The following is a 19,520-nucleotide window of genomic DNA, read 5'->3' as shown; positions in this document are numbered from 1 at the left end:
TTATAATAATTTATGACAAATATTATATAATTTTAAAAAAATTAACCTTAACTCAATCTTATAAAATATAATTTTATAAAATATAAAATTGATTTATAAAACAAAATTTACATTCAATTATATATTACAAATTTATCTTAGTCAATAAAATTGATTTATAAAATAAGAAATCAATTTTTAAAGTAGATTATAATCCACTTTAATTATCTTCGGTAGTGTTTGAGCAATCCAGCTGTTCCAATTATACGTCCTACTAGGGAGAGGTTGATGGATCCATTGATCTCCCAATGCAGAATTAACGCTTATTCGCTCAATGGAAGAATTGGGCAAACAGAAGCTGACAAGGACAACTAGAACTTAGGATCATACCCAATCCAATAAAATAAATATATTAAGCATGGAATGGTGGTACAAAACCAAAATGCAATGACAGAAGCAGCAGCAACATGATTGTACAGGGAAATAGCTCATCTTAAGTGAGAAAACCTCTAAAGCCAAGAAGTGAAGATGCATTTATGTTAATTAAAATTAAACTGTCTTGGCGAACTTACCCTCACTTGTATACTTCGGAGACTTTCTCACTTTACAGGACCCTAATGCTAAACCAATAACCACCATGGTTGCGATTTTAAGAGATGCTATATTGATGGATAACTACAATTTGTAACATTAATCAAAAGAAATCAACATAGATACACAAAAGAAGATAAAAAAGAAAGAAAGAAAAGACAAGAAAAGGCCCAATTATAACAGAGGTTCAGAAAGCTCCATTTCATTAGAAGCCTCCTGTTGTGTAGCAGGTCGCTGCTGAAATCCAACGAAGTCCATGCCAAGCCACTGCCATGGCCAACACACATACCTAGGCCGGTTTTGGCCCTTTGAATCTTCCCTGTTTTCAATGTCTTCGAGCTGATGAGTAAGCTCCTCAACTCTGTCTCTTAGTCTAGATGACCTCAAGTCAGCTAACTTAAGAGACTTTTCTGCTGCATCTCTGGCCGCCATGGCAGCAGCAGCTGTCTCTTCTTTGAATTTTAGTTTCTTCTCTGATTCTAACATGGATTGCTTTGACTCTTCAAGTTCCTGCTTAAGTGCTGCCAACTGCAGGTTTGCATATAACAACATTACCAAGAATATTCAATGAAAACATACAGCATTAGAAATGAAACAAAATCCACCAACAGGTGACTTTGTATGATCTCAACTAAAAATATCAATATGCTGTATTTACAGAAATGTATTTCTCAGCGACACCATAATTCTAGAGACAAAGGCAGCATCAGACAATGGATGCACAAAATTATTCCAGCAAAGGAATTCATGGAAACAAGATATCAATCCACATAAACCATTCTTGCACTTTCAATAGCTCGGTTTGAGAGAATGCTCCAGTTTGAGAAATCAGGAAAAAAAAAAAGAGTGAATGATGCAATGTTCCATGAAATAACTGAAAATAATTCAAAAAGCATCATGTTAATTAAATCCAACGGCCTCTTTAAGCTCTTGGAGTGAATAATCAATGACATGGAAATAAAGAATTTACAGGTTTTCTAGATTTTTTTTGCAGTGCCCATTCTTCAAAATACAACCCTTTATCCCACTTAAGTGATGTTGACTACATGAATCACACTACATTTCAGCACGATTAAAACCCAAGACTCCAAAACTATTGTTTAGCATGAGATCTTCCTTGATGACTTACTCCAACGCCCTTTATTTGTCTCCCTCTCCTTTCATGGGACTATAAAACCTACAATTTGACAATTCTGTGTTCAAACTACCTTAAAGGATTGTTCATATTCTTCAATTGGTGCTACACCAAAATTTTCTTATATATAATCACTCCATATTTCATAGTTGCTTGTTTAGCTACACATCCATTGTAACATTATCATGTGTTACCCAACCTTTCTCTCGTGTAGTATAGCTGGGCATACAATAGTACAATAAATTTGGCTGTAGGTTTGATAGGTACTTTGCAATCAATAACATCCTCAGTAATTTCAAAATCATTTTGTATTATTAAACAATGAAATGTTATCCCACTAGATGATATCAGCTACACGGATCACAGAACACCCTTTGGCTTGGTCAAAAACCAAAGCGTTAGTTAGAGATCCCATATAATTAAACTAAGTAACCTCTCATTCTTCTAAATAAGAAGTTGAAATTTAAATTTCATCACAATAAAGGAAATGTGATAACTCTTAAGTATTAGAGACATTAACTGCAAAAAAGAGACAAAATTAAGGAATAGGAGAATTTGGACGACTTTCACTCCAGCCAATGGCTCCTTAACAACTCAGCGGGTACCATTTGCAACCATTTTAACAATCCAATCATCTCATTGGACTCGATCACAACAAACTAGCAACTACTGTGGTGTACATGATTGGTTAAGCCATTCTCCTTGAGAATCCTATCCTTGAGCCTGCACAATATCCATGCATTAAACCAAAAGGTTCTTGCATATGAGCGATCATGTAAAGGTATGTAATCATTTAAGCTTTTCAGATGGTTCATGACTACAAGCAGCAAGCTACTAGCCATTAAATTTGAGGTCCATCTGTTATCTGTTTCAAAGATGGGTAGCTCCACCCATGTTCTTGATAGCTGGGGGTCTGAAGTCGGAGTTAAGGAGGAGAGTCGTGCTGTGCCCTCAATGACCAAGATAAAAACATTACACCAAACATGTTCTAAAGTAGGGTAGAATTGATTTTGCTGAATGTAACTAGGATGTGTGACCAAATTAATCTAAAGCTTATATTTACATTGGAACATGTGTTTTCAATTGGAAAATGCTAGGACTATTTTTCAACAATAAAAGAGAGGGGATAATTAACAGTAAAATTTGAAGCCCCGACTTTCTCATTACAGTCAAAGAGTAGAAAATTTCACGCCAACTAGAGATACAGTTAAATTGTAATATATAAGTAAAAGTAATTCTTATAAATTGATTTTGTGATATTGAGTTATGCCTAAAATCCACTTTCTAAGTCCCTTCTATACAAAGGAGTACTAGAGATCTTACATTGACTAAAGATACAGCCAAATAATAGTATACAAGTAGTTGGAAATCCCACCTTGCATTGTAGGATTGAATTAAGTCTAAATCCACTTTCTAAGATAAAGTTTCAACTAGCCCCCCAAATATCGTAAATTAAATTTCAAATACATTAAACTCTAAGGATATTGGGCAAAGTAGAAAAAAAATCGGTCACATACTTTACCTATAACAAGCAAGTCTGAATATTTGTAAAATAGATAGCATACCTGTGAGACAAATTCCTGTTCAACACCTCTGCCTGCATCAGCCTCTTGTTCTGCTGCCACTTTCCATCTGTTAATTTCCTCTTCAGCAGCAGCGATGTCCATCATTAGCCCTTCAATCTGTATTACAAATAGGCCAAGTTGGTACCTCGTGACAGAAGCATAAACAATCAAATGTCCCTAACAAATTATCCATGGACTAAGGGGTATACACAAACAACAAATTCTACATTCCACAAGAATACCTATTTAAGGATAAAAGTGCCAATGATTAAGGAACTAGATCAAATTAAACTTATATAAAACACAGTTAAGCTTACATTTTCATTTGCCACTCTCTCCTTTTCTTCAAGTTCCTCTATCCGATGCATTCTTTGGTCAAGCTCCTTGGCCTGAGCTTCTATATGCTGCTTAAGTAAGCTCAACTCTGCCCTTAATGCAGTCAAGCAATATGCAAAGAAAAAAAGTTACGATGTCAACACAACTGGAAATTGCAAACATGCAAGTTTTTCAGTCGACTGTCAGTGGTATCAAGGGGTCTGATTTCCGTTCATCAAACTTTAGACTAGATGAATATCAAAGAACTGCGATTTAATTCTATTGTCTGTCATATACCTTAATTCACCCACTGTATGCTTCAGCTCAATGATCTCAAGCTGAGATGCCTTAACAACATCCTCCAAAGCACCAGCCTGCACACAATGCGTCCATAAAGAATTCATGAAGGAGTCTTCAAAATGCAAAATGCTAATTTCATTAAAAAGTAGAGAGTAATGGATGCTTACCAAAGAGTATATTTCATCCTCTTCTTTTTCCGTTCTATCCAACTTCGCATTTGAAGCTGCAACATTACCATCTCCAAGAAGCTTACTGAATTTGAAATCTATTCCAGCCTCCCTCAACCCGTTCTCTGCAGCTTGAAAAAGCTCGCTCTTTCTAGATGATGGATCGATTGCCATCCTCTTGGACAATGCACTTCGAAGCAAAGAACCAATTTGATCCTTCTCTCTAATCAACCGAGTCACCGTCTCATCTAAAGTTTTGATCTCACTATTCTTCTCCTCAACCACATCCTTTGCTTTCTGAACTACAATTTTAGTCAACTCATATATGGACTCCATCCCAGCCAAAGAGGCCCGTATATTCTCCTCAACGTCTGTTTCTTGCGGAACAAACAAAGATTCAGATAGCTCTTCGGTGCCACCATCATCAATTATCTTAACAATACTGCAAATCTGGTTATGAATTTTGGAAACAAGACTCAACTGGTCGATCAACAAAGGCCTCTGGGATTCTGTTCGAGACTCCAAACTACTCAACTTGTCCTCACACTCACCAACAAACTCCTTCAACTGCAAAGCCTCACTTTGCTCCTTACTCAAATTCTCCGCAACCTCATTCAGCCTCTTGTCCCTAACAGCCAATTCCCTCTCCAAATCCTCAACAATCGAAACCTTCTTCGCAACCTCATCCCTCAAGCCACTAATCGTGGCCTCAAGCTGAGAAACCTCAATGGCAATCTCGTAATTCCGCTGCTCCATTTGCTCCCTGGCCTCGTTCCTAGCCTTAACAGCCGCTTCGTTCTGCTTCAAAAGCTCCTCCACAATCTCGTTCGCGCGCTTGATGATGCCGTACGCCACCGCTGCCATTCCCGTGTATTTCTGCGACCTAGGAAGCGGCAGCGCGCTGCCGGCGAAGTTGCTCACCTTCGCCGAGATCTTCTCCATGCCAGTGACGAGCATGTGGCTCGAATTCCCAATCTCCGATCGCAGCGCGTCGCGTTCCTTCGCCGTTTCTTCCAGTTGCTTCTTATTTTCTTCAAGTTGTTTCGCCGTCTCCTCCTTCTCGCGAACGGCGTCGTCTCGCTGGCGGCCAAACTCATCGCGCTTCTTTATAGCCTCGTGAGCCAAAGTCTTCAATCGATTGAACGAAACCTGCAATTCGGACTTCGTATTTTCCGCGGCAACGCGCGCTTGCCGCTCCCGATCGAGTTCTGCAAGAACCTCCCGGAGTTTCTCGACGGAGACATCGCCTGAGGAGGGAGCCTTCGTCTCTACAGGAATCGGATCACCTCCGTCGTCCTCAACGTCACTGAGCACCGCATCAGAATCTAGGTCGCCGGCGCCGGCCATTTAATTTAATAACATATATATGACACAAGTATATATGTGATGATAAACCCTAGAAATTGGAGCGACGCAATATTGATGGAGTAGTAAGTAGAAACTCCAATATAATGTAAAATCGTCTTCAGCTATGGCTTATTGTTGCTGATGATTATAGATTGACGAAGAAACACCGCCAGAACGTACCTACCAGTCAGGTTGTGAAGAATTTAGGAATTTCCGATTGAGAATTTGAAATCAAAATTAAGGGTGCTAAAATAAAAGCATTGGTTAATGATTATTTTGTTTTCTACTTGATGATGAATGTGTAAATGGAGAGAATAAATAAATATATTTAAAATGGGAAAAGAAAAGAGGTAACATGGGTGGGAAGGAAGAGTTTTTCGCCACGTTGGGATTGGACGGACCTGATCTAGTGAGGATGGTAATGGTGGGCGCGAACCCAGCAGATTGGAGTGATGGTAGGTGGAAAGAACGAAAGGAAAGTTGGTTTCGAATGGGAAAACAGACCAAATGACTAAATGACTAAATGAGGAGGAAACGTGTGTTTGGGGGGAGACTGCTCATTTATATCACGGAACAAATTACCGTTTTCAGTAAGGAATATTAGCTTTAATAGTAACATTTATTCGTAATATTTTTAATTATATATATTTTGATTTTGAATTTGTTACAGAATTTTTATCTCTTAATTTTATTAAACATAACAAATGGTGCTGTTAGTTACAACACTATATTGATTAAATTTTTTAGATTATGCATATTTTTTAAAATATATGTATATATATATAATTAAATTTTGAATAAATAAATATGTGTATACATAATATTAGTGAAAACAAGCATATGTGATCGTTTCTTTTTTATGATAATAGAGGATGATAATTTTTTTAATATTATAATAATAAAATCAAATGTAAATATTTTTAAAATTAAATATAAATTAAAATTGATAAATTTTTAAAAAAACAGTCAGATAATAAAAATTAAATTTTAAAAAAAGGTCAATTAAAATAAATAGAAAACAAATAATTACTTTATTTTAAAAAATATTTTTATTTAAAGGTAAAATTAGAAAATAAATATAAACAGAAAAATTCTTTATATATATATATATATATATATATTGTTGTTATAGATTGAGAATTAATTTATGTTTTAAAACATTGCATATGTTTAATTAGTACTTGCATTTAGTTAATGTTACTTCATAATCTAATGTTCCACCGCTTATCTTAAATGAAACAGAAAATGTAGGTATGAACACAACTATAAACTATAAGTATTAAAAAAATACATATGTGGATGAAAATAAACATAAAATAGTCATGTTTAACAATCATTGAATAAGTTGATATTTGACATTATTTTGAATTATATCATCATATTATTTACTTATCAAATATGATTAATACAATATTTAAACCAAGATGAAATACACCATTGTTTAATAAAAAATATATGATATTAGAAAACATATATTCAATTTCAGTGCACTAAATCAAAATACTAAATAANTATATATATATATATATATATATATATATATATATATATATATATATATATATATATATATATAACATTTGATATTTTTTTGAAAAAAAAAACTTCAAAATATTATTTGTTTAAGGTTCAAAGTTTGACATTAACTCTTTAATAATATGAAACTATTAAGTATATAAGAAAAAACATTCCTTCGAGGTAAGAGGAAAATAGAATTTATTTTCGAATAGAAAACCAAAGAATCAAAGATATTGTTTATTTTAAAATTTGAAGCTCTAGCTATAATTTTGTTTTTAAAAGACATTATCTCACAATATTGAAAGAGAAATATGTATTTAAGTCATGTGAGATTATTATAGATTTAATGACAATTTATATAGTCTAATAACAACTTATTATTATTATGGGTACATTGTATTTGTCATATAAGTTTATTAATGACATATTCATAATAAAAACTTAAATTTATTATGATCGATGTAAGTGGATCTCTCCTAATAATTTAACTTTTATCATATTCATAATAAATGTTTAAATTTATTATGACCAGTGTCAGTGATTTGGCATAATAAGTGACATGGTGTCAATTATTATATTAGTCATTAAAAGATCTAATATAGTAAATATTTACCATGTCTTGATATCTCACATAATATGTTTGAATTTATTTATCCAAGTCACCTCGCTTTTCCTCTTTGCATTCCACCCAATCTTTTTCTGTGAAGCAGTTCCCATTTCCTCTTTCACTTAACCTTCTTCTCTGAACCACTTCCTATTATTGTGTTTTTCTTCACTCCCTTGTGGTCTTCACGCGTTCTTCCATTGAGGTAAGTTGAATTCACGAACCCAAAAATGTAGGGTGTCGTTGATGTTGTTCTTCCTCTTCTTCTTTGAAAATCCAAGGGGTTTTTGCCCCTTTTACGCAAGCTTTAGAGGCACTACCCATGATTGTCATTTGCAATTGGGGTTGTCGATGACACCACTAGTGTCACCTTTTTCTTCTTTCGCACGAGGAGTTTTCTTCTTCTTCTTCATTTATGTCTCTCAAATTCTGTTGTTTTCAACTATTGTTGCAAAGCCCTTGACTGAAGGTGTTGTCTTTGATTGAAAGCATCACTAACAATGTCGCTTCCATGATTGCTCATTCCATCTACTTTATAATTTTAATATCTTTTACTGAACAATTATATTTTTGTACACAAAATAAATTTATCATAATATAATTATATTTTGGTTTAAATACATTTTTAGTTCATAAACCTTGACACGAAATGAGAAATCATCCTTGTTTGAAACTTTGATACATTTTGGTCTCCAAATTTTAAAAATAAGTGTATATTGTCCTTGTAATCCAATTACATTGAATTTTTTTGATGTGTCAAACGTGTTTCTAAGCTGACATTGAAGCAGGAAAGCATTAAACTTTATAAAAAATACTCAAATGCTAGCAGGAACTGCGTTTGACACATTAAAAAAGTTTAATGTAATTGGGTTAAAAATGACTATATCCATTTATTTTTTAAGTTTAAGAACTAAGATGTATGAAATGCTCAAAAATGGACAAATTTCAATTTCGTATTAAAGTTTTGAGACTAAAAACATATTTAACTCTTATATGTTATACATACAAAATAATTATAAGTGGCATGGGTACACATTAGTTAACTATTAAATCAATATTTTAATAAATGGTTATATATGTTTTTAATCTTTAAATGATGACATGAAATTAGATTTCTTTCTGTTAACAATGGGAGGATATGAGAGACAACTTTTACAGAGTTTACAGAAACAAAGAGAATGTAAATCTTATTATATTGAAAGAGTACAACAAAGGTATATAAGGATGGTATAGAGGAGAATAAGTCAAAGCAGTTAATACATTTTAGTTACATTTTAAAACTATCCAACACACCCCTCTTAAAATGGAACTACAGAAAGCAACTATTGAAGTTTCTTAATTCCAAGTTTATCTCTAAGTTCTTCAAACCGAGCTTCACGTAGAGCTTTGGTGAAGATATCAGCAGTTTGATCTGTTGTAGAACAATACACCATTTCAAGTTTTCCTTTATTGACCTGCTCTCTTAAGTAGTGAATTCTAGTTTCTATGTGTCTGCTCCTTCCATGTGAGACTGGATTTTTGGCCAAATTGATTGTTGATTTGTTGTCAACCCAAAGTTGTATTGGTCTGCAGCACTCAATCGATAACTCTTCCAACATAGTATCCAACCATGTGCTCTGGCGCGCAGTTTCAACAGAAGCTATATACTCAGCCTCGCAAGACAACAGAGCTACAACACTCTGTTTTTTTTAACACCAGCTGAACGCAGATCCCATGTATTTGAACACGAACCGAAAGTACTTCTTCTGTCGATTTGGTCTCCACACCAATCGGAGTCGCACCAAGCTTCCAGATTCCCCGTCGCTCCTTCAAATCTCTTAGGGAAGAATAAGCCATACTCAGCAGTTCCCTTCAGATAGCGCAAGATGTGTTTGGTTGTTGCAAGATGCATCTGTCTCGGGTCTCCCATGAATCTACTGACCAATCCCACGCTGTAGCAGATGTCGGGTCTACTGTTGCACAAGTACCTGAGAGATCCAACAATCTGTTTGAACAGAGTAGCATCTACCTTCTCGTCATCGGGTTGCAGGTCCAGTTTGATGTTAGTCATCACAGGCGTGCTCACACTGTTGCAGCTTTCCATGCCACAGCGTTTCAGGATTTCATCAATGTATCTCCTCTGATGCACGAACATCCCACCACGTGTTCGACGAAATTCCAAGCCGAGAAAGTATCCCAAGCTACCAAGGTCAGTCATTTCGAAATCTCTTTTCATGTTTGCTTTGAACTCAGCTATTGCCCCTGCATTGTTACCTGTTATCAACAAATCATCAACATACAAACATATAAGCATAGTACCTTGTTCGTCTGATTGCTTCATATACACTCCAAATTCAACTGTGCACTTCCTAAAACCATTCTTAACCAGCCAGGCATTAATGTGTGTGTTCCAAGCACGTGGTGTTTGTCTTAGCCTGTACAAAGCTTTGTTCAGCTTGTACACCTTTAATTCTTCACCTTCCTTCACAAATCCCAGAGGTTGTGTTACATACACTTCTTCATCCAGTGGGCCATTGAGAAAGGCAGATTTCACGTCCATCTGATAGATTTCCCAGCCTCTTGCATTTGCTATTGCCACCACGAGCCTCACAGTCTCTAACCTTGCTACGGGTGCAAATACATTTGTAAAGTCTACTCCTGGTTTTTGAAGGAAACCTTTAGCCACCATAGTATTGTACGATTGTCTGATGGCATTGTACGATTGTCAAGCAACATAGTATATTCATTTGGTTTTTTTATTTTTGCATGTCGTGGTTTACCCAATTGTGACACGTTGTTGTAATCTTTCTATGTGTCAATTTAATGTTCTGCAAAGGGTAGCGACACATAATCTTTATCCCCACACCACTTGTCCTTTGTTTCAATCAACGAATTACCACTACTTCCATTAGGAATTCTATTTGCAACTGTCATCAACACAACGTGTTCTGAGTCAGAATCACCATCTTCCTGTGCCAGATTCGCTGCATTGTCGTTCTTGTTCTTCTTGACAGCATCGTTGTGCCAACATTCAGAGGAATAGTGTCCAAATTTGCTACATGTGTAGCACTTAACATTTCGTTTGTCAATTCCCTTTCTTCCTCTTCCTCGTGTGGTTTTACCTCCACGGGTACCTCCTTCTTGTTGTTCATCCCCTGTTTCTTCATCGTTCTGTTCAGTTGTTCTCCAGTTTCTTCCTCCGCTGCGACCTGCACCACATGATCTCCCTCTACCTCTGCCTCGGTTCTTGAAATCTTGCTTCGTTCTTGCTTGAAATGCTCGATTCGATGCTTGTGTCGCAGCTGCCTTCTCAGCATTCTTTCGCTCCAGCAATCTCTGTTCATGTGTGACGAGGGAATTATGCAATTCCTCCACTTTCAGCGTATCAAGGTCTTTACATTCTTCAATGGTGATCATAATGTGATCATATTGCGATGTCAAAGTGCGCAGGACCTTCTCAATTAGTTTTCTGTCTTTGACAATTTTTCCACATGCCCTCATATCATTAACCAAAGTTTGAATTCTTCCCATATACTCTGTTACGGTTTCTTCTGCACCCATCCCCAGAAGTTCATACTGACGTTGTAACGCTTGTAGTCGAACCTTCTTGACTTTTCCCGTGTTCCTATATCCTTCTTGGAGGATATCCCAGGCTTCCTTGGCAGTAGACGCTTTAGAGATCTTTTGAAAAATGGTTGGAGAAACGCATTGATGAAGAAGCATTATGGCTTTGCAATCCAGACGACGTTCTTCTTTGTGAAGTTTCTTCGTTGCTGCCGTATCATCTTCTTTGATTTCTTTAATTCCCTGTTTCACGACTTCATCAACCTCTTGATACCCAAGAATCGCCTCCATTTTAACGCACCAATCATCAAAGTCTTTTCCATCGAAGATTGGGAGGTTGTTGTGCATCATACTTGCCATCGCACCACTCTTTGGTCGTCACCAAGGTTCTGCAAATTTTTTCGAATTGAAACGAATGCTCTGAATACCACGGTTAACAATGAGAGAATATGAGAGACAACTTTTATAGAGTTTACAGAAACAGAGAAAATGTAAATCTTATTATATTGAAAGAGTACAACATAAGATATATAAGAATGATAAAGAGGAGAATGAGTCAAAGCAATTAATACAATTTAGTTACATTTTAAAACTACCCAACACTTTCCTCCTCTAAATCTAGATATTCTTTTGTTCCAAACTTTAAAAACTAATAAATGCAGTCCTCGTCACTAAATGATGTTAAAAATTTTCTAATATCATAAACTAAATTACCACATATGTGTCCACAACAGCACATGACACAAATGACAACGTTATTTGTCACCTTAACAATTTTTTAACGTTGTCTGGTCACAAGAATTACATTAATTTATTTCTAAAGTTTCAGAATAAAAATATTCAAAATTTAGAACACTGAGAAAATTCAATTTTACATTAAATATAAACATTTTACTTTTTAACATATGTATATAAAATATAACATGCCTTATTTTTTTTTTCAAAGTAATTACCAAAATTTGCTCTAATAAATTTAATATGAATTTAAATATCTTGAATAATAGTTAAAATTTAAATAAAATAACAAGTAAAACAATAAAAATTGTTATAAAATTAAAATTGAATTCTATAAAATAATATATAGGAGTATTAATAGATAGATATGTTTATACCAGTTAACTCATAGTATAGTATGTTTTTATTAGTTAACTATAAAATAAATTTTCATATTAATATTATTTTTTGTTAAGTGTAAGTAAAAGTATTTGTAAGTTTGGTTACTTATCATTGTTTTTTAATCAATCATGGTTACATAATCTGACTTAAAAGCATAAAGTAGGTGGCTCCATATCTTTTTAAACTTTTGTTTTTTATATATTAAAATTTTAAAATACAAAACAGTAAAATGAAATGAAACGAAATTATAATATAAAATTAATAAAATTTTATTTTTATTTAAAATATCTTTCATTTATTTATCTTTTCTTATCCTTAATCAAAATATAAGTAATGTTAATTTTTTAATTGGGTTAAATATGTTTTTAGTCTTTATATTTGGAGCGATTTTAGTTTTAGTTCCTCTTTCAAACTAAGGTACGAGTTAGTTATTCAACTTTAGAAAACGCTGGTTTTAGTCTTTTTTACTAAATTTTTTTAATTTTATTTGCTGTTTCAAGCACGTTTCTCAGTTAACATTGAAGCAAAAATGTGTCAAACAACGTAAATAATCCAAATGAAACAGCAAATAAAGTTAAAAAAATTTGGTAAAAAGAACTAAAACCAAAGTTGAAAGACTAAATTATACCTTAGTTTGAAAGAGAAACTAAAATCATATTCAAATGTTGAAAATATTATCTAAGTATCATTATCCTACTTTTATAATTATAATAAATGCTGGTGTTTTTTAGTCCCACTCACCATCATCTTCCCCCTAAATTCTTCCATTCTCAGAAAGTAGTTTTATGAAAAGAGTTTTTATTGACTATGGATGTAGTTTAGTAGAAGAGGCATTTCTTGGAAGTTACGTCCTTTGGAAAAGTAGGACCCACGAACATAGCGAATGTGTTTGGACATTCCATATCAGCGCGTAAGCATTTACCTGACAGCGCCTACGTTACAGAGAACGATACAGGAAAACACAAAGTAACTTCCTCTTCCTGTTCAACAAAGGAATAAATAAATCCAAATACGATTTCTTGTCTCAATTTCCTAATATCGGTGCGAATTGACTAATGCATAATCACTCACTTGTTACCGCAATATTCATTTACTTGTTGTATGCAGATGTAAAAAAGTTCATCCACTAAACTGTTAATTAATTGTCCTGTAGTATGATTTTAATTAAGGTTTTTACATAATTTATTATAAATAGTTGATTAGAGGAAAAGCTTCAAGAGGTGTAGTTGACTTGACCTTGCTAGCTTAGTTTCTTCTGACAGGAGTTTTCTTAATTCATTGTCCTCTTCCTCCTATTTAGTTCAACAACGAGAAGCTATTCTAGGTTACGTGATTAGCGTGATTCATTAACATATCCACCGTGTTCTTAATTCTATCACAATTCATTTGCAAATCTTTCGTGGAAACAATGCTTCTAGAGGTATGGAAAAAACTCAATAGAGTTTATATTTCATTGCAGCATTTGTGGAAAAAGATTGATATGTTGGTCGGTTTCATTTGATTCAGTCTTCATTCTTCCTTAGTTCGCGACTGAGTTTGTTTTCTCGGTCTACTCTTTTATATTTGTTTTTATATTGCGTGAAACAATTTTAGGATGCACCATTCGGTTTTACTTTCCAAGAATTTGTGGTTTGCATAATTTTATTGCTGATCAGAGTTGTAAGGTTTTGATTTCTTGTTCAGTGAACATATATATGTGTGTTAGGTTTTTAATTTGACAATTGACATGTTTGCAATTGTAGCTTGAGACTTGGACTGCTTTGGTTGTTTTGTTTCTGCTTGTGTTGATTCTGAAGGAGTCGATCATGGGAGGTAAGAGTTCGAAAGTCTCTGAAAGAAGGCATGCTTCATCGTATGGATCTGCTGGTTCATCGTCTTCATGGGATACCTATGGATACCCTCAGACACCAAATGTTTACCCACAACAAAATAATTATCATACGCCTCTTCATAACCGTGCCCCCACTCCATTCCACGACTATTCGCAGCCAAAAAGGAGGTTGGATAGGAGATACTCCAGAATAGCTGATGATTACAATTCACTTGATGAGGTAGTTTGATTTTTGATTATGCTGAGTTGTTGTGATTTTCCTAGGTATATAATTGTGTGTAATGTTTGGCCTGTTTCTATCATTGACTCCTGTATTCGGTAAGAAAGGGGGACATGGACCTGGGGGTTTGGGACCTCATGACATTGACCCGAACTGGTCCATGTCTTCGTACCGTTTTCAGAAGATAATGTGAACGGGTTCAATTAAAAAGTTTTAAGTCTTAGCAGTCAGCAGAAAGGGAGGGGAAAAAAAGACGGATCAGAATATTTTTTCTTGAATCGGACTCAAATTCTTATATGATTGTCCACGTTGAAAATCGAAATATTTAAGCTCTTAGGTCTCAATAAGGATTCCTTGTAACAAAAAACAAGCGAAGTTCCTCGTTTTGTTCTATGTTATTTTTTCCTCACAGTAAAGGGTGTTAGAATCATTGTCAGAGCTGGAACACCAAAACTATCTTTTTAGTATTTAAGAAAAAGAGAATGTATATAAAACACTGAATGATGAAAAACAATCTGGCGATCCTTGCCTAGAATTGTTGCTTTTTTAGTCTATGAGCAAAGCCTTCATCTGCACTTCTACCCTTTTTTTAACCGGACCTTTATACTTCAGCTGATCTTGAAACTTGGCATGATCTTTAAATTCAAGCCACAGAGTATAGTTAAACAAGTTCAGCTGAAATGAAGAGCTATTTACGAGACTATTGTTTCTCATTTTTACTGTTGGTCACGATAATGTATACATTAATCAGCTGAATATCTCATAATTCGTTTTATAATATTGAAAGCAGTATCGATGTTATATCATTATCTGATTTGGCCACACATGGTTAAGAGAAAACTTGGTCAGTAGCCAGTACATTTTTTCGGAACAAACTAGTTCAAGAGTGCAAGAATGTTGGTTTGAGAAAATATTTGGTTGAAGATTACTGTAGCCTGTCTTAGTTACTTTTTTCTTTTCTCGTATTTACATATCCAAAACAAAGGATAACACAAATAATAGATTAGTCAATAATGCTATTCTTATTAGTTGTTTCACTCCCAAACATTACCATTCATACAGTTATAACTCACACAACGAACACCTTATTCTGTCAAATGATGAAATATTTTTGCACAGGTTACCAGTGCTCTTTCACACGCTGGACTCGAATCTTCTAACCTCATTGTTGGCATTGATTTTACAAAGAGCAACGAGTGGACAGGTTTTATCTCTTATACATGTATTGACGCTTGGATTTCTTGCGAGTTGTGGTACTAAATTGGGATAATTCACCTTGAAACCAGGGAAGAGGTCGTTCAACCGAAAAAGCTTACATCATATAGGAAGTGACCATAATCCTTATGAACAAGCAATCACGATTATTGGGAAAACTTTAAGTGCTTTTGATGACGATAATTTGATTCCTTGTTTTGGTTTTGGAGACGGTAGGTCCTGATATAAATTTTGATGCTTTTCAAATTGCTTTTGTTTCCAAATTGCAAAGTTGATCGTGTTTCTTGTCTTTTTTTTCCTGTCAGCATCAACGCATGATCAAGATGTCTTTAGTTTCCATTCAGATGAGAGGTTCTGCAATGGATTTGAAGAAGTTTTGTCAAGATATAGAGATATTGCTCCTCGCCTGCGTCTAGCAGGTGTTGCCCTCACCACTAATCTTAGGTAGCATTTTAATCCGGTTCAGCATAACTCATTGCATTTGTGTCACAGGACCCACTTCATTTGCTCCTATTATTGAGATGGCTATGACTATAGTTGAACAAAGTGGGGGCCAATATCATGTCTTGCTAATAATTGCTGATGGACAGGTATATTTAGTATATATTTCATATAAAAAAGAACATTCATTTATCATGTTTAAATATGCACAAGTCATCAAATACTTCATTTGAAGTTATCACGCTGCCTTTGCAAGCATGACTCTTAAGTATTACAGATAAAACAACTAAAGCTTTTAGCAGTCACAACAGCAAGTTTTGTTTGCTTAGCATTGTATTTGGTAACAATAATATCTACCTTACGACACAAATATCTTGCCATTGACAAGGCTGCAGAAGAAAACTGATAATTGTTAGATTAGCAAGATGTGTCTGAATTACATCTGCTCCCTACAATATTTAGACATCATTAATTGTAAGATGGATATTAGAGTTGAACTTAAGAAGGAATTACTGTAGACACACACATCATTGAACGAATAGTCATATCTGGGAGATTATTAGAAAATTTGTTTTAAAATGTGGATTTAGAGTTAACTCAATTTCATAAAAGGTGAGGGTCACCTCTTATTTATATAGATTTTGTAAAATTGAGTTAAGCCTTAAATTACATTCTAAGATGAAGTTCATTGCGTATACATCAAGAGGTGCTGGACCTTTAATAAATATGGTGTTGGTTTTTGGAGCTGCAAGCAACTCAATCCGTCACAACTTTCACCAGCATTCTTTTTGGACTGTAGTTTGGATTGTCAAAGAATCTGCTGGCATAGGCAGGTCTCCTATGCTGTCCCCCTCTTCATAAATTACATAGCCAACAAATTTGGTCAAGTAGAAAAAAGAAACAGTTATCTTGCATCTTGAATGGGTGTTAATTGGATGTAGTCTTCTATAGTGAGATATGAGATATCTATCTTTTGATTCATATATGAAATGTCTTAGTGTTCATTTAGTACGAAATGCCCTTAATTTTTGCCCGTTCTTCAATATATCCGAAGTAATTTTTTGCCGTAGGTATTCCTTTTTTAAGATCTAAAAAAGTTAATACTTAGAATTTTGGCACAGGTGACCAGAAGTGTTGACACGCAACATGGCCAGTTAAGTCCACAAGAACAGAAGACAATTGATGCAATTGTAAAAGCAAGGTAAAATTTTGTTGTTTTCTCTAATTAGGAATGGCCACGCTGATTTCTTATACTCTCTTAAAATTGCAGTGAGTATCCACTTTCAATAGTTTTGGTGGGGGTTGGTGATGGACCGTGGGAAATGATGAAGGAGTTTGATGATAACATTCCAGCCCGAGCATTTGACAATTTTCAGGTTTGGTGTAATTCACTTGGCCATAATTACACCTACTATTTTGCTGAAATGTGAATATTTTAGTTTTGGCTGCATGTAGTTTGTGAACTTTACAGAAATAATGTCAAGGAATATAGATTCAAGAAGAAAAGAGACAGACTTTGCTCTATCAGCTTTGATGGAGATACCTTCCCAATATAAGGCAACTATAGATCATGGCATCCTGGGGTAATAAATGAATATTATATGGAAAAATCTGGTACTTCTAGTCTATTGTAAAAGTTTTTATTGGGGTAATAATGGAATTTGCATCATGTTTTCATTGTATGAAATTAGTGCACGGAGGGGACATTCACCGGACAGGGTTCCTCTGCCTCCACCTCATTATGAGAGGACTTCTATCAGCAGCACAACATCTTTTCGTCCAAACAGTTCTCAGCAAAGTGCACCTACGTATTCTGAGTTTGATAATGTTAACATGGCATCATCTTCAGGTGGCTTATATGATAACAAGGTATTTAAACCATTCTTTTCAACATTAGATGTGACTTTCATATAATCCTGACACAGTTTGGCTTTCATCAGATTTTTCTGTCACGTACATACAACAAGTTGACAATGATTACATACATATACACTGTTAATTTTGCAGGTTTGTCCAATTTGTCTGACTAACGGGAAGGATATGGCATTTGGTTGCGGGCATCAGGTAACGTGTTATATGCTAAAACGATTCATCTTTAATGTAATACTATCAGTAGGGCATTGTATTAACTTTATGTCCTATTGTTATTTCCTCAAATGGTGCAGACTTGTTGTGAATGTGGAGAAAACCTCGAATTCTGCCCCATATGCCGAAGCACAATCACTACAAGAATAAAGCTTTACTAGTCAACCTTGCATGGGAGAAGGTTAGTTGCGTTTAACAATGTTATTAATCGAGTGCTTAATTGATTTAATATGTCATAAATTAACCTGATGCATCACAGACAGGGTAACAAAGATAGGGTTGGCCTGGATCACGAATAGAGAATTTTTTTGCCTTGTATTGTACAAAGTTAAATCGAGAAATAGTGAGTGCGTTTTACCTCATTGTATATATGAAGTTTGTGCGTTTGAAAGGATTCATATTTTGAAGCCAGCTGCTTGTAAAAAAGTTACTTGGGATTTTTTCTATGTACAATGTTTTAGTTTTCTTCTTCAGTGTAAACGATGTGAATTTTGGGGTGAAATGTAGAATAGCTGATTCACCAATGAACTGTTAGTTTTTCATTTTGTCTTTATCATTTCACTCCGTTGTCATAAATGACCAATAGTTTAGCTTGCCACAAAATCACCATAAACAACAATATCCGAAAAAATCAATAACTTATTTATTTGTTCTGTTACCTTAGTATAAGTGTCTGAAGTTTGGTCGGGTTCTTTTTTCTGTCAAAGCGAAACCATGGAGTGCACGCACCACACAGATTAAATTGCCATTTTCTGAAAGAACGTGGCGTAAGGTTGCATCAAATCACCTACTCGATTATTAAGTCTACTCTTTTGTCTTACTTCTGCTCCCATTTCTTTCTTTTTAACTCTTTTAACTGCATTAAATCTGTCAGTCTCTCTATATACCTTTTCTCTCTTATTTCTTTGGATAATCATATTTAGACAACATTTTTTGACAGCATTTGAACAACATCCTATGTGTTATTCTGTGATTAGTTCATGGTGGTGTTTATGATTATTATTATTGATTGTGGAGTAATTTTGAACCAATCACAGAATGATACGTAAGATGTTGTTCAAATGTTGTCAAAAAATATTGTCTAAGTATCATTATCCTATTTGTTTCCCTTCCATCTCAATCCACCCTATGACAATGCAATACCATACTTGGGTGTCACTCAAACTGTTTTCTTTAACGGGAGAATATAATTGACAGACGGTTTGATTTTACAAGTAACCATTTAAATTAGTAAACAATTGTTTTGCTTTTTCTTTCATGTAATTATAACTAGTATTTTTGGCTTGTGCAAACGCACATGATTATTTTTTCAGATGAATGATAATAATAATAACTAGTAAAAAATATATTATAATAATAATAATTGTAATTGTTATAATAATAATAATATTTTGAGTGACTTTTTTGTTAATTAAGAAAGACAGTGAGTATTTATGAGTGAAATTTTGTATATGAGGAAAAGTGATAGGGGTATTTTAATAAACGGAATAATTGTTGGGATGTGAAATGACAAAAACTAAAAAAATAAATAGGTGTCAAAATTATAAG

At 34.4% G+C, this 19,520-nt stretch overlaps 2 protein-coding genes across 6 annotated transcripts; one reads left to right on the top strand and one right to left on the bottom strand.

Moving 5' to 3' along the window:
* Positions 1–620: 620 nt before the first annotated feature.
* On the bottom strand, positions 621–5,938 carry LOC106768932 (paramyosin). 4 transcript variants are annotated; one of them, XM_022783687.1, is made up of 6 exons: positions 5,755–5,937; positions 4,053–5,579; positions 3,883–3,959; positions 3,588–3,699; positions 3,271–3,387; positions 745–1,098 (listed from the first exon to the last, which is right to left on the bottom strand). In XM_022783687.1, the coding sequence occupies exons 2-6, from the start codon at positions 5,397–5,399 to the stop codon at positions 745–747; spliced, it is 2,007 nt and encodes a 668-aa protein (XP_022639408.1). In that variant the 5' UTR covers positions 5,400–5,579; positions 5,755–5,937. The 4 variants fall into 4 exon arrangements, 3 of the variants coding, with proteins under 3 accessions (XP_022639409.1, XP_022639408.1, XP_014509815.1); XM_014654329.2 differs by having other exon boundaries at positions 5,801–5,935; XR_002668728.1 differs by adding an exon at positions 2,226–2,428 and having other exon boundaries at positions 963–1,098; positions 4,053–5,938.
* Positions 5,939–13,302: 7,364 nt separating this feature from the next.
* Positions 13,303–18,517, top strand: LOC106767071 (E3 ubiquitin-protein ligase RGLG2). 2 transcript variants are annotated; one of them, XM_014651892.2, is made up of 13 exons: positions 13,303–13,600; positions 13,923–14,231; positions 15,351–15,435; positions 15,518–15,658; positions 15,752–15,865; positions 15,939–16,036; positions 17,009–17,088; positions 17,158–17,263; positions 17,343–17,470; positions 17,579–17,756; positions 17,895–17,951; positions 18,053–18,153; positions 18,232–18,517. In XM_014651892.2, the coding sequence occupies exons 1-12, from the start codon at positions 13,589–13,591 to the stop codon at positions 18,131–18,133; spliced, it is 1,389 nt and encodes a 462-aa protein (XP_014507378.1). In that variant the 5' UTR covers positions 13,303–13,588; the 3' UTR covers positions 18,134–18,153; positions 18,232–18,517. The 2 variants fall into 2 exon arrangements, with proteins under 2 accessions (XP_014507378.1, XP_022639407.1); XM_022783686.1 differs by lacking the exon at positions 13,303–13,600 and adding an exon at positions 13,642–13,839.
* Positions 18,518–19,520: the final 1,003 nt, after the last annotated feature.

This window comes from Vigna radiata, chromosome 7 (assembly GCF_000741045.1).
Source record: "Vigna radiata var. radiata cultivar VC1973A chromosome 7, Vradiata_ver6, whole genome shotgun sequence".
NCBI classification, from domain to species: Eukaryota; Viridiplantae; Streptophyta; class Magnoliopsida; order Fabales; family Fabaceae; genus Vigna; species Vigna radiata.
Note: the sequence above shows the minus strand (reverse complement) of the source record. Positions and strands in the feature narration are given on the sequence as shown.